We start from the raw sequence: 24,269 nt of genomic DNA on the forward strand, positions 1-24,269 counted from the left end.
CAGACAACCAATGGGCGGCGAGAGTCGGAGGGGCGGTGGGGGTATGCGGGGAGTGGCGGCTGTTTCAAGATGGCGGCGGCGGCCGCCGGTGTGGGCGGAGGTGCTCGCTGGAGCCGGGGCTGTATCCTTGCCTGGGACTCGGTGTGACGGGACAGCGGCGGAAGAGGCAGCCTGGGGCGTGTGGGGCGGCCTGTCGGGGGCTTTGGCGTGGAACCGATGCGGCGCTGTGGGTCGAGTGGGCTTCTGTGGCCGTGGCAGAAGCTATGTGGGGACTCCGCTGGCGAATGTGGGGAGGGCTTGGCCTTGGGAGAGGGATTGAGTGTGTACTTATTTGTAGGGGGTACGTGGGATTTCAGAGGAAAAGTGATATGGGAGAGAAGGAATGGTAGTAAGTTCTCTTCAGTGTGACCCAGCTGTGAAGTCCCGGGGCGAGTAAATATATAGGAAGTGGGGAAATTGCGTTGAGTTTATGGGAACTTGTAAGGGAATCAACAGAGAGAATGAAATTGTACAGCCTGGAGAAAACGAGGCTGAGGAGTGACTCTATCGCACTCTACAACTGCCTGGCAGGAGGTTGGTTGTAGCCCGGTGGCAGTCGGGCTCTTCTCCCAGGTGGCAAATGACAGGACAAGAGGACACAGTCTTAAGCTGCTCCGGGGGAGGTTTAGGTTGGACATTAGAAAGCATTTGTTCACACAAAGGGTGACTGGGCATTGGAATGGGCTGCCCAGGGAGGTGGTGGAGTCACTGTCCTGGGAGGTGTTTAAGGAAAGACTGGACCTGGCACTCAGTGGTGTCAAGTCATAGGCAGGATTCGATTAGCTCCGAGGTCTTTTCCAACCTCATTCATTCTGTGATTCTTTAAAACTGAGGCTAGAAGCTGAGCAGGGAGGTGATGTGCCTTTTGTGAGTGGCACCTGAGCTTGACTATAAGCACAACATTTTGGGTCAGCCCATGTGGGACTTGCAGGGCTCTGTTTGTGAGGGATGAGAGTGAGGCTGGGGTGGTTCCACCTGCAGAGGACCTGCAGGCTCCTGTTGTGGGAGACTACGTGAGGCTGGACATGTAGATGGGTGGAGGCTGTGGAGTTGTACAAGCCTGCTTAGGGAGAGATGTGCTTGTGTGGCTCAGAGGACCAAGAGCTGCTGCTGGTGTTTGGGCTTGTGTGGCTGAGTGGAGGCTCAGCGACTTGAAGTCATTGGGGTAGAACTGACAGTCTGGCCTGGTGGGAATTTGGAAACTCACCATTTAGTTAAGTTATGAGAAGTTTGAGGCATTGCTGTTAGTCAGACTGAGAGTGGGATTTCAGCATCGAATGGAAGTGATTGGAAAGAAGAATATGTATGTGTGTGTGTTCTTTTATTTGACTGCACATCCACTGGGACAATGTGCAAGTGAAATGGGCCAACTATCCCACGGCCTGTTTAGGGAGCACATTGTTATAATTTCCCATCTGTATAAAGTAAAAAAGATTGTCTACAACTTTTTCTGTGCTATGAATGGGATGAAGGTGTGTGGCACATACCGGATTTATTGCCACACTGTCACTACTCTGTTCAGTTGTGGAAGTGGTGATGCCATTACATTGGCGGTCTATTTTTAACAGTTAATACGTTGTTTCCCATGACTAAATACGGTTTCTTGAGCCCAGCAGTGGCCTCATGCATCATGATATTCCAATGAATGAAATTCTTTCTGACAACCATTTCCATTCTGCATTTTTTGGTGAATAGGCAGTTCTGGATCTTGGAAAAGTTGAAATTCTTATAGAAGCGCATGGCACAATTTAAAAATAATGGTAGTGTATGCTTTCAAAAAAAGAGGAGTGGGTGGAGAATTTGGTAGATTGGTTTAATACATTTGGAAAACTGAAGTTCTCTCCATCATTGTTGAATCGACTCAGCACAGGTTGTATAGGGGAGCTGTATCCAGGTATTGAGTTTCTCCAGTGCCTCTCTCTGCTGTGGCACTGAGCTTAACTGTGGTGGTACAAGGTTTATAATGCTATGCCTGCCTTACTGGCAGTCTTGGGAGGCACATGGCAGCAGATCAATGTTAAAAGGTTAATAGTGGTGCTGTCCCCAGTCTGTTACTCTGAGGCAAGGACGTTGCTTATGAATCAGTCTCTGAGTCATTGTGATTTTCAGTCCAGCTGACTGAGGTAGTCTCCTCTAACTTTGAGTTGTTTTACTGGGCTGCAAAGCTTCACCAGCAGAGTCGTCCTGGTAGGTGGGGAGAGTAATAGTGACAGCTTTGACTAGTCCTTGCATCCTGCTACTAGGAATTTATCCACAACAGCTGGCAATATCAGAGGCACACTCTAAAAGCAGGATGTTGTTTGTGCAGACCGTTTTATTTCCTATAGCCATGTGTTGACATGCAGATTAACCGTATGGCAGTTGAGCAGGAACTGCCCATGCTGAAGTTTTTTGTTTCCTGAAGCAGTGTGAGCTGAGCATACACTTCTCAGTACCCTGCAGCTTGCTGTTGGGGTTGTGCTGACACAGCTGCTTGGGCTGGGCTGTGATCCAGACTCGGACTTTCAATCCACCTTGGTGCTTTTTGAAAAGAGGGTACGCACAGTGCCTCCACAAAGCGGAGTTTGTTCCGCCTCCACAGTGTGTTCTGGCAGCTGGAGGTGGCAGGCTGCAGCTCACCAGTGAGAACAGAAATGCTCTCAGTGTTTGTAGAGAGAGCTGGCTTTGACAGCAGGACTCACTGAATGTGTGTTTAAACTGGTGTGAGGCTGGTGAGTGCTAATTGTTTACAAGTGATAAAGTGTGTCAAGGCTCGTAAGTGAGCCTGCGATCAGGCCCTTCCAGTGTGACAAGTACCAGTTTTGTGATGGACAGTGGGTGTTGACTGAAGATGCTATCCACAGGGGGAAACTCCTAGACTTTTCCTAATTTTCTCCACTGTGTGGTAATTTACTAAATTAAGTTTTTGAGATGGTACTATCAGAATCAAATTTTAGTTAAGGCAAGAGTTTGTATAAGGTCATTGAAATATTTTCACAATTTTACTTTATTGTACGAATACAGCTGCAAAACTTTAAATGCATTTATCTATTAACAGTACAGAAATTAGATAATTGACTTAATTGGTCAACCATAGAAGATTGAGGAAAGTAAAGGGGTATAAACAAAAGATAGTGGAGGAGAATTTTGTGCACACTGCTTTTGTTTTCCACCTTAGTATTGCCCTGGTCTCAGCTAGAATAGAGTTATTTTTTCCTTGTACTTGGTATGCTGTGTTTTGTATTTACCATGAGGATAATGCTGATAAGACACTGGTGTTTTGGATGTTGCTCAAGAGTGTTTACCCAAAAACATGGACTTGAGTGACCCATGCTCTGCCAGCGAGCAGATGCCGAAGAAGCTGGGAGGGATCCTGTCCGGGAGAGCTGACCCGAAGTGGCCAAAGGGAGATTCCATAAGAGAACATCATGTTCAGTACATAAACTGGGGAGTGTTGGCTGGGAACTGCCAGTTCCTGCTGGGGAAAGGGTTGGGCATTGCTTGGTGTGCAGCTACACTGTGCATCGCTGCTTTCTTTCGGATTTTAATTCTCTCTCCCTCTTCCCATTTTGTTGCAATTAGTATTATTACCCTATTGTATTTTGTTTTCTTTCAGTTATCAAGCTTTTCTTATCTCTACCCCTGAGGTTTACTGTTTCTGATTTTGCTCCCCACTTGGGGCAGGGTGGTGGACAGGGAGTGGCTGTGTGGTACTGAGTTGCTGGCTGGGATTCAGTCACAAGCATGTTATTTATGTGGGAATAACAATCTTTACATTTAGCTAAATGAAACTGCTCCTTTAAGGAAGACAGTATGATTTACACTCTTCCCTGAATTATATTAAGTCATATTTTTAGTGGCTTTTAGGAGGTAGGGATTCAAGTTCAGTGGCTGCTAACAGTCACAGTGACTGCTAACAGCACAAATAATATGATGCCCTGTTGTTTCTGATTTTAAAGTGTTTTCTATGGTCAAGTTACTTAATAGTTAAATGTCTGGGATATTTGAAAGTTCTTGAAACTTCTTAAAGAAAATCAGTCCTCAGGCTTTTATGTATTACTCACCATGTGATGATCAGATGAGAATGACCAGTTTGAAACCTTTTGCATTTATCCTCATTTGTGTTTCTTAGAATGTATTGCTCAAAATTAATTTCAGTATCAATAAACGCTGTTTCAGAATTTCCTTTCCCTACACATCAAAATGTTCCCTATATAATGATAAACAGCTTGATTTAAATAAATATTATTAGTTTGTTATCTTAGTAATTGCTCTTGTAACTGGGGCTGGTCTCTGGGATCTTTTGCAAAGGTGACCTCTCATATGATCTTTACAGGCTGAAAGTTAATGCACAGTGAAGAAGGTGTAAGGCCTTTCGTTTTAGCAATCTCTGTGGTGATGGTTTTTTTTGTCTTAACCAAGTTTTCCTTTCTTTTCTTGCTCCCAAAATGTTGATTGTTTTCTTATAAACAGCTGTGTAAAATTAAGAGACCAAATACTTCTTTTTACAGTCCTGCTTAAAGAGCCAAGCTTGCACTCCTTTTATTTCCTTTAACAAAGCCACATGCAGCTTCTGATGAAGAAGATCCATTGGTATCAGGTATGACTTTCTAATAGACGTCAGCAAAGGTTTCTTTCCAGTGGATGATAGAATTTGCAATGTCTTTTCATGTATGTGGCTTGTGTACATAAGTGTGTTTAAGGTAGAGAGACACTGTGAGTTGTAATGGGACATATATGATTATAGCAGAGGATTTATGCTCTGCTGCTTAGATAAGCATACTGTATAAGATGAATAGTTCCAGGGGAGTTGTTTCTGTTGCAGGTACAGCATGGCTTTATCCAATTTATAAGGCAGGCTGAATTTTTAATGTGGTCTCCAAGGAATTTTGAAGCATTAGAGGTGTTAGGTCTTTTGTAAATTTTGAAGATATCAATTGAAATGAAGATTCATTGTGTACAGATAAAGCAATTATTTTTTTTTATTAGTTCTTTTGACCTTGATTTACTGAGTGCATACTTTGTTCATCGCTGGGGAAAAGATGAATGTTCTTAGTTCCCCTTCAGAATTCTCTTAATTGTTTTCAAACATAGCTCTTGAAGTGACACAAAGTCCTGGAAATGTATCTGGGGATGGTTAACTCTAGATTGAAACTGTGTGTGTGTCATCCAGCAGTTATAAGTTTTGAGGAATTATACTCTTTAGATTTGGGTTTACCCCTCAAAACTACCGGCCAAATATCTCTGTTGAACAAGGAAATACATGCCAGGTGATGTTGGATTATTATTCTCTGTTTTTCTTTTCTGGAAAGAAAGCAGTGGTCCTATAAATGATGGAAATTGATTCACTCTGGGAAGTTTTCTGCCACTTCTGTGGAAGAGAATTTCAGGACCATTGTTTTCCCTTGTCTACGGGCATGGAGATATTAGAGTTTATGATTTAGTTCTTTCACTTGAATTGCTGGTACACTTCTGAAATTAATTACCCAAATAAATATAATCAATCTGCTAGTATGAAGCTAATATTTTTTGTTCAAAACTTTTTTCACTTCTGAACAGTCAAAAATCAAACCTTGAGGCAGTACCAAGTAGCTATGGGCTTTAATCTGGCCCTCGGTGGTTTTAGTATTTGTGTCAGTGTTGGCACTTCGTAATTGCAGCATCAGGATTTTCAGAGCTTTCATGTTCTTACCATTTGTAATGGTGATCTAATTCTAATTATGGCAAGAAGTGTTTGACAAATGATCTGTGGAGTGTGCACTGCAGTGTTGCCTTACTCTTATGCCTGGTCCTGAAAGGAACAAACAGCCTGAGCATCAGCAAGTTGGCTGTGTAACAGAAAAAGTGGTATTTTATTATGTGAGTGGTACTTTTAACGGCTTTACTGCTGGTTGGTTCCTTACTGTCTTTGGGTATCAAAGCAGAAGCTCAGTTTTATGCTTTTGCATCTTAATCAAACACAGTTTATTTGCACTGAACTCCAGTGTGAAGAAATAATGTGCATTTCAGAATTTATGAAATGTTCATTGTGGCTGGGTGTGCTTCAGTGCCATGCACCTCTTTTTCTGCTGTTGCATTCATCTTAATGAAATGTTGTATGGAATGAGAGGCTGGGGGGAACTGCAGGCATATTTCTGAGGTGCTCATTCTTTTTTAAAAAAAAGGGCTACTAAGGCAAGGTTGCCTTTGTGGAAGCCTGGTTATACAAGGCAAGAACAGGGCCCCTTTTCACTTTATAATCTCCATGTTCTGCTTGTCTTTCATTTGCAGGAGTGTCTATAAAAGGAAATTTAAGACCAAGGTGTTTGCCAAAATATCAAACTGGTCAAACTGAACTGAAGGTGCCTGTAGCTGTTGCTTGTGTTTCCATGGATCCTGATAAAGGTACAGGAGGTGTGAAAGGGCAGCAGGTCAGTAAAAGCAAATTTTTCTTGCTCTTAAGAGTGCATATAGTATAAAAAACGGCTGAAAATTCTTAGATTGAAAACTTTTCAACAGTTTTAGAGTAGTTATTTTTACAGTTTCTTACACTTTTGTCTGCTTTACATGGTGGGTTTCTAGCAGAATGTATCACATAAAGAGAGCAAAGGCTGAATGTGCTAATTTATGTAAGTGGTGTGTAAATGGGGCTGTGTAAAACAGATTATTTCTATTTCTTTGTGTGTATTTGTACAGAGACAGTACATGTAGCCCTGGGTAGTGCTTAACCTATACTTTTACTAGCTAAATGTGCAAGAAGTTTTCTTCAGTGTATTCATTTTCATTGCCCTAGTCATCTAATTTAGAAATAACACAAGTGAAAACTCATTTTAGAGACCTTTCTGCTGTGCCTGCTCATGTTAGAAGGGTAAAATTACTTTTTGTTTTTGACAGTAAAAGTTCAAAATGCATTTGAGCTTTGTCAGTTGGTGTCAGCTGCTTTGAATTTTGTGGTCTCCTCCTGTGAGACTAGGTGATGTTTTTCCTACAGTTCCTTGCATTAGAAATTCCAAAGCAGCAGGGTTTCCTTTGGAAGATTATTCTATATTGTGATAGATGCTGTGATGTTCAGAAATCTGTTGAGAGATGCCATTTTTCTAACGTGGTTTGTGTAGTACAATGACTGTGTAAGTCATTTGAGTGCTGTTGAGTACTTGCCTCGCAGTCATCCTGGGCCAGCCTGTAAATCACTGGGGCTTGGCATCCTCCCACTTGCAGGCAGGATCTAAAACCTTTGACTGCTTCTGCATTGCTTTTATTATCATGTAGTTAAATTTTGTTCTTCATCTCAGGTGTCCTTCTCTGCCTTCTGTGTGCTGAGTGACTGCTGTATGCTGCACATGTAGGTTCAAAACTCTGATGTGAACACAGGTTACTCAGTTCTTATTGCTTTCACAGTGTCATTGCCCTTCGAATCCTTCAGATGACACATGACTAGTTATTAAACTAGTAATAATTTTTAGAGCTTTCTCTGGACTTGTGTATTTCCCTTGCTCTGTTTATCAGTGCTTGCTTTTAGAGGCTGGTATGTACCTCTACTTTGCAAATGATGCTGTTAAGTGGCATGCAGATAAATTCCACAAATAGCCCCCATTATGCAGAGTCTTTATGTAGAAGTATCTACGAGCCTGCTGCCTCACAGATGCCTTCATATGTCACATTAAAATCTGTTTTGTTGAATGGTGCATTGATTGCGTTACTTGTTGTTTAGAGAGTTTTTACTCCTTTTCTTTTGAAAGCCATTGTATAAATGGGTTTTGGTGTACTCTTTTTAAATATAATGCCTGGTATGTAAAATCTTAATTGGTGACTTGTGCTTTTGTTTTATTGACAACAAGATGTGTTCAACGCTATGTTTCATTTTTGTCTTTTTAAACCTTCTGTTTTTTGCTTACCTTGCCAAATTCTAATGGAAACTTTGTACTCTGAAGATAAGCTTTGAATACTTGAAACAAACAGAACAAATGTTTTTACTTGTTATTGAAGAAGAACTTCTTTTGCATAGAATTTTCATCAACAACACAACTTGCTTTCTGCAAAGTGTTGTGTGCATGTCCAGGGAGAGCTGATGGCTTTACCATGGCATAGAGTCATAGAATGGTTTGGGCTAAATGGGGCCCTAAAGATAATCCAGTCCAACCCCCCTGCCATGGGCAGGGACACATTGCACTAGTGCTGGGTGCTCCAGGGTCTCATCCAGTCTGGCCAGGACATACTTCTGAGTGAAATGCTCTAGGCTGAAGTAGGTGAGCTGCTGTGTTCCTTTCTGTGATTCTGCATGATTTTGTCATGCAGTTGTCACCTTCCGAGGTGTAGAGAATATCTTCCCAGTACTGAGTTCCAAAACTCTTCCATCCTGAACTGTGTAGAATGGACAAAAATCTGGGGAAAGGAGACAACACAGTCTTGGCCTCTATCTCCTTTGTGGTCTTCTTTTGGTGGTTGAGCTGTTGCTGTGCATCATTCCACAACTTCATTTTGATGTGTGTTAAGTCTGCCTCTGAGAATTTCTTGTGTGTCATCTCTGCATACCTGTAGGTGATAGAAAAAAACTGATTTTCCTCTTCATCCCACAGAATTTTGTCTGACAATATGTACATTGGTATGGGTAGTAGTTTTAGAGATCTTCTGTTAAAATCTCTTTCACTAATGTGATCAAGCTACTCTTTTTTGAGAGCTGTAACTTTTCATTTTTCTTAAAGAATTTCCATTGTTTGCAAAAAAAAATAATTTTAGCATGGGAAGTGAAATTCCTTCAATTCCATATGTCTGGTTGAGTTCAGCCAAGTTAGACATTCTCTCTTCATATGTTTGGGAAGAAAACCAAATGCCCCTTGAGAAGTGCTGAAATTTGCCTTGTGAAATTCCTGTCCCCCTCACCCCTGAGAAGAGTCCACTGAAATTAAAATGAAGGGTCAGGCAGGTATAACATGAATCTGTGTGAAAACATCACCTCTCTTTGTAGTGGTCTTTATTCTTTAATTGTTTTCAAGATGCTGTTTAAGAGGCAATTAGCTAAGAAGGAAAGGGGTCACTCCCTCTCTGGCGTGTGTACATCAGCTGCTGTTACTGGTGATGGGAGAAGCCCAATGGTGGCTTTGTATTCTTTTGTGCACTCAGGGCATCTGGTGGCATTCTTTATCTGATACAAAGCACTGCATGCACTTGGGGGGGTTTGTAAAGATTGAGTGGACATACTGACACTTGCTAAAATCCTGGACAGAGCAGCATGGCTCTTATGGCTGCGTCTACCTTCGGGTTCGTATTTCGTGCTTGCCACTAGCACTGCAGAACCGCATACACAGGAATTTTTGGTGAATAAAACCAGTTTGGAGCCGTTTCCTGCGCGGAGCAGCCGGAGTCGGGAATGCCGGGCAGCAGAGCGCCCTCTGGTGAGCACACGTGGCAAGTGCAGCGGTTCCCTCTGCGGCCCCGGGAGTGCCTGGAAGTGCTGCAGCCTTCCTTTGGCAAGTGTTTTGTACGAAACTAGCAAATAAGACATCAAAACCAAAACAGTAGCCACAGGTGAAGGTGTGTGTGCGCTTTTCTCTGTATTAGAAAAATGATGTAAGGGACTTACTCTTCTGCTAGCGATATTTTGGTGTTTTGTATGCTTTGGTCACAAATGCTAAGGCAGCATTTTTTTTTTTTTCTTACTCCCTGTGTTATGATCCTAATATGATAAAGTTCGAGGTTGGATTTGGATATTGCTGCACTAGATTTCCAAGTCATGAGGACCTACTCCTCTTATCTAGTATGAATCAAGGAATAGTGCATGTCTTAAAACTTTACCAAGCATGTTTTAGTATTGAAGCTAGCAGCTTGCTTTTGAATTACAAATCTCTTAAAATAATTCTTCACAATTTGCTAATTTGTTTCATTGAAATGTACTTACGTTTTAAAAAATACGAATTTTATTTCCAGTTGGAATTGATCTACTTTCAGCTTCTAATTATTAGGTCTTGAAAAGCTTTTAATAGCTTGTGAAATATTTGTTTTCTTTTAAACAGTACATTCAAAATGTAACTTTAAATTTTCAGGGCACTAATGAAGGAGGAATGAAGAGTGCTTCTTTAAAGGATTTGTGTCCTGAGGACAAGAGACGCATTGCGAACTTAATTAAAGAACTTGCCAGGTAAGAAGAAGCATCACCTGAAAATGCATTAAGTTTAAAGAGAGTCATTTCTCTAATTAACATCAAGCAATGTAGAACTGTATTAAAAACCTGAATATTTGCGCAAGGTAATTTTTCTTGCTGGAAAAGGTATGAAGCAGCCTGGTTGGTTTTTCCTTGCTTCCTGAGCCCCTAAATATATATATATTTGAAACAGGGGCCAAAATTTCATGACCAGCAGTACTTCATCTGTAATATCCTAATGACAGGGCTAGGATTTTTTTTGTTGTGTTTATCAAGTGCTATAAGTAAACACTTTCTGCTTCTGTAAATGACAGACTTTGCTGCTAAGAAACTTTGTAATGCTTAATATTTGGCAGTGGTAAGCTTCTATATGGAAGGCCACGTTAAAGGTGCATTGCTGATCTTGCAGCTGAAACATGATGATAATGATTTGGCTGTGTAATTTTTACTTACAGTGTCAAACTTCTTCTTGCTTCCCTTAAGTTCCAAAGATTTTACCTATTCCTTTGAAAGGAGAAGTAGAAATAGTGCAAGTTTTCTCAGCTTTAGCAAAAGCATTTTCTAAGTTTCATTCCAGTTACATTCTCAAAGATAAAGGAGGTAAAAAAGAGGTTGAATTAAAGTGAGATTTTTGTCCTACTCTTTGTCCCTAACACCTAAGAATCTCTGTAAATCTGTTTGTTACAAAGTGGGTGTAAAAATGAGGAGGAGCACATGGGCCTTTGGCAGGCTTTGCCATGTCAGTGGGGAAGCTCTTGTGAGATGATCCCATGTCCTTTGAGCTAAAAGTTATTGTACATACTTAGAATTTTTAAAGTTTTTCCAGGATAAAATGTAGGTTCTTTGGTAATAATTAAATACTTTTTGACATAGATCCCTTATGTCTGTGCAATAATTGGCAAGTATTACTGTCCTTTTTCATTTTATATACGAAAATTTGGAAAATTAGAGAAATTAAGTAACTTGTTCAAGGTCATGCAATAACTCTCTGGTGCAGCTAAGAATATTTTCTCTCTGATTATCCTTATCCAGTGGACCATTTTACCTGCTAATAATTTGTACTAATACAGAATTTCTTGCCATACAGTATTTTAGTAATTTCTGAAGTTCTTCATGCTTGCAACTCTATTTTATCATGCCTTGTGTTAGAAAATGTATAGTTAAGACTGTCATAAAGAGTAGATTGGTGGGAAGCCTGGTTACAAATTGTCAGATGTTGGAGCTATTCGGACACTGTTGCCACTGTTGATATATAGAGGTATATTCTAATATTAAAAAAAGCCTTTCATTACATTGTTCCTCATAATACACTGCTCCCTAGTGAATAGTAGTACAGTAATTCATTCGAGCATGGGATTCTTCTTAAATCTCAGATGCTGTGATTTTTCCCTGAGGACAGTTTGATATTTCTGCCTGACATTTCTTTGAAGAAAAATAGAAGGTGCAGCAACATTAATTTTGAAAAGTAAAATTAGTGGAACACTATTATTTTATACTTAGTTCTCTTTTATTTTTAAACCTAATCATATTTTTATTGGATGTAATTAAAAGTCCTTTGCAGAGTAATAGGGAAGTTGAACTTTAATTCCGCTCACCTCGTCACTTTTTTAAAACTCTCCATAATTTTCATCTTTAGTTGTGCAATGATAGAGAGTTTTTACAAGCAGTAGAACATTCTTAGCTACTTTGGAGAAGAAAAAGGAACAGCAGAATGTTGAAAGTTTTACAGGAACACTGTCCTGCAGTAAGTACTTGGAATAATAAAGGTATCACTTGGGCATTACCTCACTGTTCCTTATTTTGCTACAATTTATGAATGGTAGTTGAGGCTAATTCGTGCATGTTTGTTGCAGGATGGTGAACAGAAATACACTGGTCAGTAAGCAGATGCATGAAGGCTCTTGTAAAGTGGTAAAATTCTGTTTGTGTGGAAACCAGTTGCAAATTATGATTGACTCCTGAGGCTTGAATTTCAGCCAGGTCTTGCTTGAGCAGTTCAGGGTAGTAGTCTTCCCCCAACTTCTATGACTGCTGAAGGAGAGACCTCTCCTGTACTTTTCTTCCTCTTCCAATTTTTTACTTGTCTTCCTCCAACTCTCACTGCCACTGCACTTTTGAACATTGAGGGTGTGTGTGACAGTGCATTTGTTAGTTTGCTGAAGTGTCAGACTTTGTCTTGGTATGAGTAAATTCTGATGCTGGCTACATTAATATAATTTTCCCTGAAAGAAAGAGCTTCTGGGCTGTAAAGATCTGCTGCTGGGGATTCTGTGGCTGTTACCACCTTAGCTGTCTGGAATTTTATGGAATTGGATTTTGAGACAGGGTCTAAAGAAAAAACTCAGCTGTATTCTTTCTAGCTAAATAGTAGTAGTTTTTGATCTGTGCTGCCACCTGTAAATCTAACCATTATCTTGCCCTTCTTTGAATGTTTCCTTTTAAGATGAAATGAGAATGGTAGACTGGAGCCAAAGTTTAAAATACTCAAAAATATTGCAAATTTGAGCTTTTAAATTTATTGTATCAGCAGATTCTTTTGAAATTGCTTTTGTACAGGAATTTCTGAGAAGAATGAGTCATGCCCGTGAATGCCAAAGTGCTTTGTGAGTAAGTGGGGTATTCTTGAGTGTGTTCAGCCATTATTTTCTAAGATAACCAGTGTGGCACCTTTGTGTTTTCAGTAAGGTCCTCCTGGTGGTGTAGTGGTAAAAGTGGCAGAGTAAGAGCAAATTTTATCTCTCCCTATAAGCAAAATCCTTTCAAAAGAGGCAAAGAAGACTCTCTCTGAGCTTTTATTCCTGCAGGCTACTCCTGAAGCAGTCGTCAAGTTATGTAATGAAATGAGCAGTGACATGGTGAAGACACAGAAAGATTCTTCTGCTCGTACTCGCTGCCAGTGTCAGGACACATTAGCCTCTTCTGAGGAGCAGCAGCACAGGGCCACTGGGATGTAGCCACTGCCTGTTGGACATTAAGGACTGCTAGACACCATGCTGAGAATGATTATGAAGTATTCTAGAGTGAAATACTTTGAGTGATATGCAGATTTTGAGAGCTGTCTCTGTTCTTGGCGTTTGGCTGAATAGAGAGGATCATAACTCCTTAGCAGAGATAGTGGATGTGTGTGTTGCTTGCAAGGATTCACTTTGCTCCTAACTGATCTACAGCCACAGTTCTGTGACTTTGAGGCTCCTAGTATGGCAGGTACATCATAAATACTTCTCCCCTGATCACAGGTACCTGTACAGCTTACATATGAAGTTGCCTTTTGAGTGAGCAGAGGCATTTACTAAGTGATGTAGAATGGTTCATGAAAGTTTAATTTTTATTTTTAGTGGCGAATATTGGTATCTAACTATTTTGCATTCTTCATTTTCTTTGAATAAGATAAACTTGGAAAAAGCTCACTTCTTGTTGTCTTTGCAAACAAATCTTCAAAAGCAATTTAGGTAGAAAGGTATCATAATGCCCTTATGCACCCATTGGAGGGAGTGATTTCCCTTTCCAAATGAGATACAAGATGGCTTTTGCTATTATGTTAGTGTTGTTCTGGCTAAGATCACTGGCATGCCCAGAATGACTTGTAACTGGCAGCTACTAAAACAGCCTTCAGACACCCCTTTATCCCTTACTGAGAAAATGCTTCTCTTTTCCCAAGACCTTGTATTCTTAAACCCTTTGTAAAGTGCTAGCAGTTTGGCATTCTAGTCTTTTCTACTGTCTTTGACATGAAGCTGAAACTGAAATTTTCTAGCAAAAGGTGGAAATGGGTGCCAAAACAGAACGTTAATTTGGTTACAGACCTGGAAACCATTGCAGAGGTTTCAATAAGGCTATTATAGTGTATATCTGCTGTTTTTCTTCCAGTCCTTGAGATCTTTGAAGGAAAACTTACCTGTGGTTTGTATTACAAATCTTGTGTGTTTGGCTTCTTGTGTTGCCTTCTCTCCTGGGTTACACTAGTTCATATTTAACCAAATTGTTATCTGGCTTTAACATCAAGATCTTTTCTTATTTTTTGTGTGTTACTTTAGGAGCAATTTTGTGCTGCAGTTTTCTTAATTGGTCAGGCAGTGAGACTGCAAATGAGATATCCCTAAGCTTGTCTGGAAATTACTTTGTGTTGATAGGTAAAGCATGCCCAGGATTATTGTATCACCAATCACACTTACTTTCTGTGGGTAAAAAGTCATTTGTAGCTATAAATTCATGCTGTGAAATCTAGTTTTGTATTTTGCAGGTTGCATATCATAAAATTTATCCATCGTTTAGCAATTTCAATTAGGTTTTGGGGCCATAGTGGGTTTTTTATTATTTTTTTCTAATGTGTACAAACTGCATATGATGCTTGAATAAAATGTACCAGATTTGTGAGCCTTGATCCTTGGACAAAAATTCTGTTTCTTTGTTTCCTCCCCCTCTGGGCCCCCTCCTCCATGGTAGTCTTCCCTGTTCCAGATGCCATTCTTTGCCTGGAATTTAAAACTTGTTGTTTTCAAGCATGGTCACTAAACTCTTTTCATCTTTGCTATCCAGTTTTCAGACTAATACCAGATTGGTGTTTACTAGAAGATTAGTGTTCCCAAGGAGTGTAGGACTGATCAATGAAGTTCCCAGTATCTGTATCTCTGTTTTTGTTTAGTTTATCTTCTGTCTTAACTACCTTAGCCGCAATGTTCTTACTGCATTTCAGATTTCTCTTGGTAAAAGCTCATTTTTAAAAATCTTGAAAAATAGAAGATGCTGTTTTTAATTTGCTTTTTCAACTCTGCCTTCAGTCAGAAAGAGCTGAGTTCCGTCCCTAGTGTAATGTTGATGTGAGTATTATCATTACTTTTTCTTATGCATGTCAGTTTTTCATTAAACAAATAAAACTTGAAGTGCTGTTTACTTGTGCAGTGCTTCAAAAATTCCACCTGGAGAGCATAAGTCCTGCTTACTCAGTAGAATGAGTCAATGTCATCAGCAAACTCCTTGATCAATTCCTTCTTTAAATCAGACAGAAATACTAGTATCAGCAGTAGACCTGGGAGCACACAATAATAATTGGAACTGGTGAACTAGGAATTAATTTTAATCTTAAGGTGGATGTCCGAGGAGGGCTTTTTATCAATATATAGGCATTATGAGTTTTTCTAAAGAGGCTCGTATAAAATAAAATTGTTTATTTAAATGCATCTAGAATGATATAGGCTTTGAACTGTTGAATTTAAAACAAATCTTGAACAGAGATGGTGCATGTCCTGTGGCACAAGGTAGGTGAATGTGGATTGAATGCAAGAAAATGTTGCAAACAGTAAATGGAAGGAATAATTCCACTGATTCATCATCTTTGCTCACAGCTGTCGTTTGTCTGTTTGATCCTGGAAGAACAATGGAGCTGGATACAAGCAGGTTGCTCAGTGGAGCAGTCGAGCCCTTTGTAGTTGTGCCTTCATTCTTTCACTGCTCTTTTCTGACCCAAGTGGGTGAACAGAAGGTGAAATTACTTTTGAGGAGCATTATATGAGCCTTGTAATGTTTTTGTACAGCATCAGTGAAGTCTTCCATAGTTCTGCTAAAAATCATCTGTTCTTTACTGCCAGAAGGCAAAGAAATAAGTTTATTAAAAATAACCAAAACAACTCACTGAGCTATTTATAGGAAGTGGCATAAATCCAGCATAATCTGATGACATTCTTGTATTCCTTTTCTCTAACTTCCTTTTGGTACTTCCTGTGAGTAACCGTCTTTTGTATCTTGCTTGCCCTTTATAGGCCGTCTCCTGCTTTGTGATACATAAACACATACTGCCACATTTCTTCTGAGATCACTTACTGTTCTCAGTCATTTACTGTGTAAGATATGTGGCACAATATATTCATGTGTCTGGGAGTGTGACAGCTTGTTGTGATATGTGTTAAATACAAACACAGCACGTGAATGTGATGCACACTGATATAAGCAACAAATCACAGCATCTAGAGATGAGTAAAGACAGCTAGGTTTCATTTGAATTTTCTAGTGCTCTGTTCTTTTATACCTTTTCTTTTCTTATACTCTTCTTCAATTTTAGTGTTACTGGGTGCCAGCATAGCCCAGTGTTCGTTGCCCCAAACCCTTTTCTCATGCAGCATCACTCCCGCAAGTTACTGAGCAAGCTTCCTTCCTTTCACAGAATCCTGGAGATAACTTGTTCTCTCTTTCCAGTTCCCTGCCCTGCTCTTGTTTCATTCATGTCTTTCATCCACATGGCCATTGAGTTCTTCATTAGGGTTTTCTAATGAGCATTTTTTTTGGTTTTGCATTTTTCACTGATGATGTGAAGGAAGATCATATGTGCTGTAGTCATTTAGGTGGTTGCACTGGACTCAGAGGAAACAAATGGGCCATAGTTAGATGTGAAAGCCTCTATCTGCAGCCCGTAGCAAGTGTGCTGTGGCTGTTGCTGCAAGGATTTGTGGAGGATATTCCTCAAAAGTTTGCCTGCTTAGCTAAGGAGCACAGAGGTGTTGGTGTGGGTACAGACTTTATACAGGTGGTTCTCTTTACCACATTTATTTAATGCTGTGTGCACAACCCTTTTGACAGTCTGGGAGTGGAGGGAAAGAGGCCTAGGAGCAGGTTGAGCTCATCACACCTTCCCAGGCTGGGCTCAAGGTTGTAAGTGAGACCTGGTGCATTTGACTAATGGAATGCTTTGACACTAAATCTGTGTCTTTTTTTTCCCTGCACATTAGAAACTTTGCGATTAATAATTTGATCCAAGCTTTAAAACCGCCCTAATTTGAAGAATTTGATTATAGGCTGTCTGCTGTTTGTCTCCCTCTAGATTTGTAGAGAAAAAAATGTGAGTTTCAGTATTGCTATTTCCAACTTCATGCAGTCTGCTTGAGCTGATACGGGAAGGGCTGTAGGTTGTTCTTGGAGTTGGGGAATACTGCTTGTCCATAATTCGCTCCAGGGGGGTGACCCAATTGTGGAATTTATGACTTCTCAACTGGAAGATCAAACCAATGCCCTCTTAAGGGAAACAGTGATAACAAATGTATGGCTCAGTCCTTGAATGAAACACTGTGTTAAGAATATTAGTCTAATGCGACAAGTGGAAGGCTTAATCGAACACTTACATATACATTTTTCATTTTTTCCTATAAGATTTCCTCTTCCTATAAGATTGTTCCACTTTAAGGAAGTTAAAATTGGAGTTTTCTGAAAGTTGTATTGCTTTGGTCTCCTGTCACCTGTGTTGTGGCAGCTGTTTCATCATCATAAAAGACTGAACTTTAAGAGCCTTCAGCAACAGAAATTGCCTAAGTGCAGAGCAGTAATATTTATTAGTCTAAGCTCATTACTTAATATTTTTGTGGAGCTTTTATAGAACCATGATTTCCAAGCCACGTTTTTTAGCATAGTTACAGGATCATCTGTGCATAATGATCTTATTGCCTACGTGATACCAGAATAATTGTTTTTACAGCCTGCTCTTGAGGTGCAGAATAAATGATCATTGTAAGCCTTTCTCACATTGTCATCTTTTAATCTTGATCCAATTATTTACACTGAGCAGCAAGATACAGGGTGCCATGCCCCAGACAGAAAGGAAAATTTACTCTTGTAGCTTGATATTTGAAATTCCTCAGAAAAGGACAAACTGTTTTGTTTGGAGAAAGCTAACAAGAAGAATAATTCTTTCCTGGACTTGTATTTGACCAGTAAAGGTTAAAGAAGGATTAGTTTGTAGATTAAGAAACAGAAAAGTTCTCCAGAATTTTCTTCCTGTCATGTCAGTAAAGCTTTCCTATCTGAGTTTTCTGTCTTTGTGTCTCAGGTTTTTTTTAAGTATCCCAGTGAATCTTCATTATGGCTGCAGGGAATCAGACTGAACAGACCTGATTGTGGGTTCAGGTCCTAATTTGGTTCTTCCATGCTGCCCATTAATGTGCATGTACTCTACACTCTAGACCAATGTTTTTGGAAAAAAAAAAAAAACAAACACCAAAAAAAAGCATTATGTAAAGTCATACATCTTCCTATGTAATATATGGAAATCAACATTGTGAGTAACTAACTGGCTTAAGGGTGAAGAGGTTGTTATCCATGTACATGTAAAGTGGTGGAGGAATGGGAAGTCAGGCACTGTGGTTATGGGCATTTATTTTATTTTTCTCAAATTCTTTTCAGGGTAAGTGAAGAAAAAGAGGTGACGGAAGAACGGCTGAAAGCTGAACATGAGTCGTTTGAGAAGAAGATCAGACAACTAGAGGAGCAGAATGAACTTATCATCAAGGAAAGGGAAGATATCCTTTAAAAATATGTGCAATGGCTCACTGAAATAAAAAGTGAAGTACAGAGAAATAATTGTTCTAATTTATGGCATAGAATAAATCTGCATGTGCTGCCATTCAAAAGCAATCAGAGAGATGACTTGTCAGCATGTGACACTGGTTCATTTGAGCTTAAACTGCCATCCAGCTGTTCCTGTGATGTTGTTTTGCTATGAAATAGATATTTGTCAACTAAAAAATGACAATAAGGAATTCACACATTAAAATATGATTATAGTTAAAAAAAAAAAATCTGTTAGGTGATCATAATATAGGTCTAAAACTTCTATGGTATTCCATTTTTCTCCATGTCCAGAGAAAGGGAAGCTACACTAAATGGATATAAATTAGGATATAAATTAGGTGTATGTACTAGGAGGTTTAGCTAGCTTAGACTTCTTGTTTGGTGTGGGGTTGGCTTGTTTGTTTGTATGTAAAAACAGCTAGCAGATTTTCTTTTCTTGCTAACTGTGACTTGCATTTCTTTAAACTGCATATGCTTAATCCCAATCCTGGAATATCACATGCAGAGTCACTATTGCAGGAATTGCATTTTTCCTTTCAGGGGCGTGACAGACCTTTACAAAGTTCTCTTGTTCGTTTCATTTCTAAATCTCTGATAGTGATGCTTTGTTGTTGAATTTCTCAGAGGGCTAAGGATTGGCTGCAGTGGGATAGGGAAGGGACAGGCCTGCAGCAACAGAAAAACAAATAGTGTGTGATTCATTGGGAGCTGCTTTGCCTGTAGGGAGGATAGCAATGTTGTTTTAAAAAAACCCAGTGTGCAGTACTGTTTTCAGTCCTGAGCCATTATTTGTTCAACTTTAAAATGAAGTTAGTGACAAAAAGAGGCTCTTCAAGCTATGGGCCAGTGTTGAAACAGAAATAGAGAAATTCAGAAACTTAAACATGAATTTAGAGCATGGTTCTTGAAAATTCCAGCAATCCTATTTCACAGTTTAGTACTGGGAGGCTTAACAAAAACATTGCTTTCTTTCTGATGGAACTTGCTTGCCTTGGGAAAGGCATTCAGTGATGTGTGGTCTCTGTCAGGAGAGCATTGCCCCTGATGACTTAGAACATCCCATGTAGCACAGTAGCCACTTATTTTTCTGGAAAGAATTTTGTCTGTTTGTCCTAAATAATATACACATCAACAAACTTAGCTGGCTGTGAACTGTTAATGGAAAATAATAGCTCTAAGGTATTTCAAGAGCCATTAGATGTGACAACAACTCTTTGACACTGATTTCACTGAAGCCAGTATTTTGTTGTACATTACATCATGTATATTCAGTCAGCTCATGAATGTGGATGGGATGCATGTTACTGATTTTTTGTTACTTATCCACACAAAGCTTTCCCTAATTCACATGATGTTTATTTGACTAGTGGAAAGTAGACATGCTTGCTTTTTTTGTTTTGTTGTTTGTGGTTTTCTCCCTTTATTTTTTTCCTTTACCAGAAATAGATTGCACAAGCATGAATACTTTTCCAGAAGTCTGGTAGACATGGCAGAAGGTTAATGCATGCAATTTTACACTTCATAAAACTCTGTAAAACCTAGATATATAAAACAAGGTTATAATTTAAAACAATGTAATTTTAACTGCTGCAATACTTGCCTATCATACATGAATGATTCAAGATCTTCAGTGTAACTCTGATCACTTAATTTTTTAAAACTTGCAGAGACAAGGAATAGAAGAAATTACTTGCTGAGGCTGAATACAGATTATGGCCATTTCAAGTACAGCAACTTGAAATTCTTTAATTTCTCCTGGATTGTAGTCTCCCCCTGCAAATAAGATATCAGGGATATAATACCATAAGAAAAAAATCGCAAGTCTGTTAAAATATATTACCTTTTTTTTGCCCCACACAGCTAGTTTATTCTCTATAAGATAACTTTCTTTACTGCAGTATTTGAAAGTACTCTGCAGTAGTAAATTGGTGCTTCTGATATAACTGCAGCTATCCAGCAAAGTGCAATTTCAGCTTGATAAGAGTTTAGTTCACTTAGCATGGGGACTGTGTGGGTTTTTTTCAGCAGCACGTATTTTTGTTCTGTTTTTTTCCTTGAGATTCTTGCAGAAGAAATATTGTTTGGTGCTTGAAATTCCTAGTTTGAGGGAAATCCATTCTTATTTAGTTGTGGTTGATTTTTTTTACCCCTGAGAAGCTATGAAGACCCCTCTGTTCAAATTTGCTTCTGATGAACTATGACAGAAGCTTTGGGGGAAGGGAGATAGATATGCAATGATCTCACTACAAAACTTTGAGTAGCTTAATCAGCATTTAAAAAACAGTATCTATCTTCAGCCCAAGCTCACATTTACTTTGGAACTGTTCAGTGCTGTCTGGGTAGGGAACAACAACTAAAATTTCATGCAGATTTAGAAGTCAATTCTACCCTTCCTTAGCAGGTGAAACTTTGAAAATTGAGTACTTAATACTAGGGATTTCAAATAGTCAGCTGGTCTGCTCCTTCTTCCTAAAGCAATATTAGGCCTATCATATTATCTTATAATTTTGTCAAAAGTAGTTGTTTTGGCTTGGTTTGCCTCATGACATTTACACTTCAGACTTCTTTCAAAAAAAGCTTGATCCAAAGTGTTTCAAACAAAGTGTTCCAAAACCAAAAGAGGATCAAAACTTTTTTTAAACTCTTTTTCTTATGATAAACTGGAAAGTGCTAGTGCTGCTCTTCTTAGATGTAGAACTTAATGGTGTTCAGGTACGCATGCTGGGATGACATCTCTTGATGTTCTTACTAAAATTTACTAGTTGGGCTGAACTGGATAACCCAGTAACAGCTGCTCCCACTCTTTTCATGCCCTCCCTAATGAAAGCGTTTTACAACTATGAAGATTAGATAGAGTGATAGATAGCACTTTCTGAAAGTGAAGTTTACATAAAAGATGAAGAGGAAAAATGTAAATGGTGTGTGTGTATTGGGAAAGTGAGATCTAGGATGGTCCAGAATCTAGTCTGGAAAGAAAGACTTGGAAAAGGAGGTAGTGCTGGACGTGACTGATGTGAAAGCAACAAAAGCCTGTGACTGATGGGTTCAGAAATGTTTGAGATAAGCAGTTAGTGTTAATAAGAGCTGAGATGGTGGCAGGTGACCTAGGATCAGTCAGACAAATGTAAGACAGCTGATGCCAGCAGGGATATGTCTGTTTAGGGTATTCAAGCACTCTCTGAACTTTTGAAATAGAATTTGGGACTAAGCTCGTGTGAAAATTATTTCCATGTGTAACCTCTTGTGGTGTCTTCTACAGTGCCTACTCTCGGTGTTTGTGTTCTGTTTGCTGCTGTGTGGTGACTAAACTGCTTCTAATGGCAGTCTAGATTCTGGCATTGGCTTTGGAGTGTGTGACTTGCAACTCCTTTGTTCTTGTTTGTGTTATTTCATTTGCATTTTCACAGTAAAGGATGAGCAGTGTGCACCATGTTATGCACTTTGACTACTTGTGCTGCATTTTTTTCCTCTTTTGCTAGGAGCTGCTAATAGAAAAACTTTTGGCTTTCCATTTTTTTTCCCTGATGTATTTTCAGGCACCAATTATTAATTTAGGTGGCTGAAAATTGTAATATAATTTGCATGTTATTATAATACAATAAATATAATAACTTAATAAATAACGAATATGATTTAATTTAATAATCAGGAAAACATCCTTTGTAAGATGTCCCAATGCTGTCATGATATATGTCTTAGGAAAAAAATTATAATGAGATTATTAAGAAACAAATACTGCTAATACTTCATAGCTCAAAGAAGTTATTTTGTGGTCTTTAGCTTTTCTTGTTATCACCATTAGGGATTTTTTTCATGTAAATTTGATGCTGTTTCATAAATGAAGAAGAAAAAGCATCTGTAACATTTCTGTAAGAACTTATTAATAGGTGAAGAGGAAATTAAAAAAAAAAAGAAACACTGATTATTGAATTCTAAGCTCTGCTTAAAATACTATTATATACACAAAGAATAGGCAAATAAAGGAAAGAAGAGATTATGTTTATTATGAACTTGTTTTTCTTTTTTGTAGATTTAAACTAGTCAGCTGTACTATGCTGCTGTTTTGGTTTATATTTAGAATGTACCTGTGTTACTTAAGCTTTTCGTTGGAATTATTTTCTGACTGGACTAGACTTGCAAAATGGTTTGACCCTGAGATACCATCTAGGTCCAACCCCTGGACAGGGACGCCTCCCAGTAGACCAGGTTGCTGAAGACCCAGCCAAATTCACACAACAAATCCTGTATGATTTACTTGGCTAGCCTTAAAATTGATCCTAGACTCTGTTTACATATGTCCTTAATGTTATAGAACTACTTAATTAGTTGGTTTTGCATGCAGTTAACATGAATATTAATTTAACTAAAACAGTTCATTTGCTTATAGTGTTAGTGAGACATAGAATATTAATTTGCTGGAAGAATAATGAGCTTTATAAGCGTTATCTAGAGACTTTAATAAAATGCTTTTAGTTTTGCCATAGTACTGTTCATTACATAAGTCTTGCATACATAAATTAGGGCCACTTACATATTTTCTCCTTTTCCTTTCTTGCCGTGTTAATGTAAAATGAGTAGTATTTTCAGAAGAAAAAGAGTTACTGGCTTGCTTAATGCAAAGAACAAAATGGTAGAAAAATGAGATATCAGAGTACAGAATTTGTTTGCTGGTTCTACCTTATTTTCCCTATAACGTTAAATCTGATCTGAAAACATGAACACTTCTGCTTCCTTTCCTTTTTTAATCACAAGGGCACAAAAGTGGCCTTACACAGAGGGGCTTTCTTTGGTCCTGTGTTTTGTTGGTTGTGTGGTCCCAGTGTCCTGCGTGGCAGATTCGTGTGTGTGTGTGCCTCCCTGGGGCTGCTGTTGGCAAGGGACAATTTGCCCTCAAAATGACAGCACAGCATCAGGGGGAGGTGGGGCACTGATATAAACATGGAGTTAAGCATCTGTATATGAAAATGGCTCCCTGCCTTGCTGTTCCCCCACCCCTTCCTCCCTGGGGAAAAAAACAAACAAAAAACAAGAAGAAAATTTTTATATAAAGGCAAATTTGCCATTTGTAAGAAACTTGTGCTTTTGAAAGTCAGGCTATTTATTTCAAACTCAGTAACAGTTTTAGAGATTAACTTTGGCTAAGTCTGTTCCTGATGGTATAGTTTCTGACAAGTTATGAACTGAGGGTTTGAAATGACCGTCATTATTTTTCTTTTATTTCTTAACTTGGCTCCCTCAGCTTATCATTTGAAGTTTTTTCCCCTTTCTATTTTTCATATGTGAATGCATACTATATATCTTCTTGTGCATCATAATTTGTTTGAAGGTGTGTGAGGAGAATGGAAAATTAGTATTTTGCTCCTTTCTTCCATTTTATTCAACTACTTTACTTTTTGAAGGTGTTTCTCTTACTGTTATTTCAGGTATCCTACTAGTGAATGTTTCTAAGCAACCATTGTGGTCTGTTGAAAAAAAGCTGCACTTATTAAAAAGTCCCTGAATATTTATATGCTATTCTGTAACTGCAGTATTGGCTAAATAATGTATGTATTTACGAACTTAAATGTAGAAGAATCAGTCAAGGACTATTGGGTAAATAAGATATTTTGAATTTTTCATGAACTTTTAAACTAAAACAAGGTGAAACATATTGTAATGTTGAGTATTCAAATAGATCAATGGCTGGAGATTCATTTGAAGCTTTCTGTGCTTAATCTTAGTTAGTGCCTTGTAGCACAATCTAGCAATACTGACCATGTTATGAAAATACCCAGAACCAGCAGGCAGCATCTAAGCAGTCAAC

At 38.8% G+C, this 24,269-nt stretch overlaps 1 protein-coding gene across 2 annotated transcripts in view; it reads left to right on the plus strand.

Annotated features, from left to right (window-relative positions):
* Positions 1–51: 51 nt before the first annotated feature.
* Positions 52–24,269, plus strand: part of KIAA1328 (KIAA1328 ortholog) — a 171,254-nt gene continuing 147,036 nt past the window's right edge. The window contains exons 1-5 of one of the 2 annotated variants that reach the window (XM_088155962.1): positions 52–121; positions 4,589–4,618; positions 6,289–6,428; positions 10,038–10,132; positions 18,299–18,414. In XM_088155962.1, the coding sequence (XP_088012088.1) occupies positions 70–121; positions 4,589–4,618; positions 6,289–6,428; positions 10,038–10,132; positions 18,299–18,414 (433 nt within the window). In that variant the 5' untranslated portion in view covers positions 52–69. The other variant, XM_088155963.1, reaches the window with a different exon arrangement.

Source organism: Sturnus vulgaris, chromosome Z (genome assembly GCF_052056855.1).
Source record: "Sturnus vulgaris isolate bStuVul1 chromosome Z, bStuVul1.hap1, whole genome shotgun sequence".
NCBI lineage: Eukaryota > Metazoa > Chordata > Aves > Passeriformes > Sturnidae > Sturnus > Sturnus vulgaris.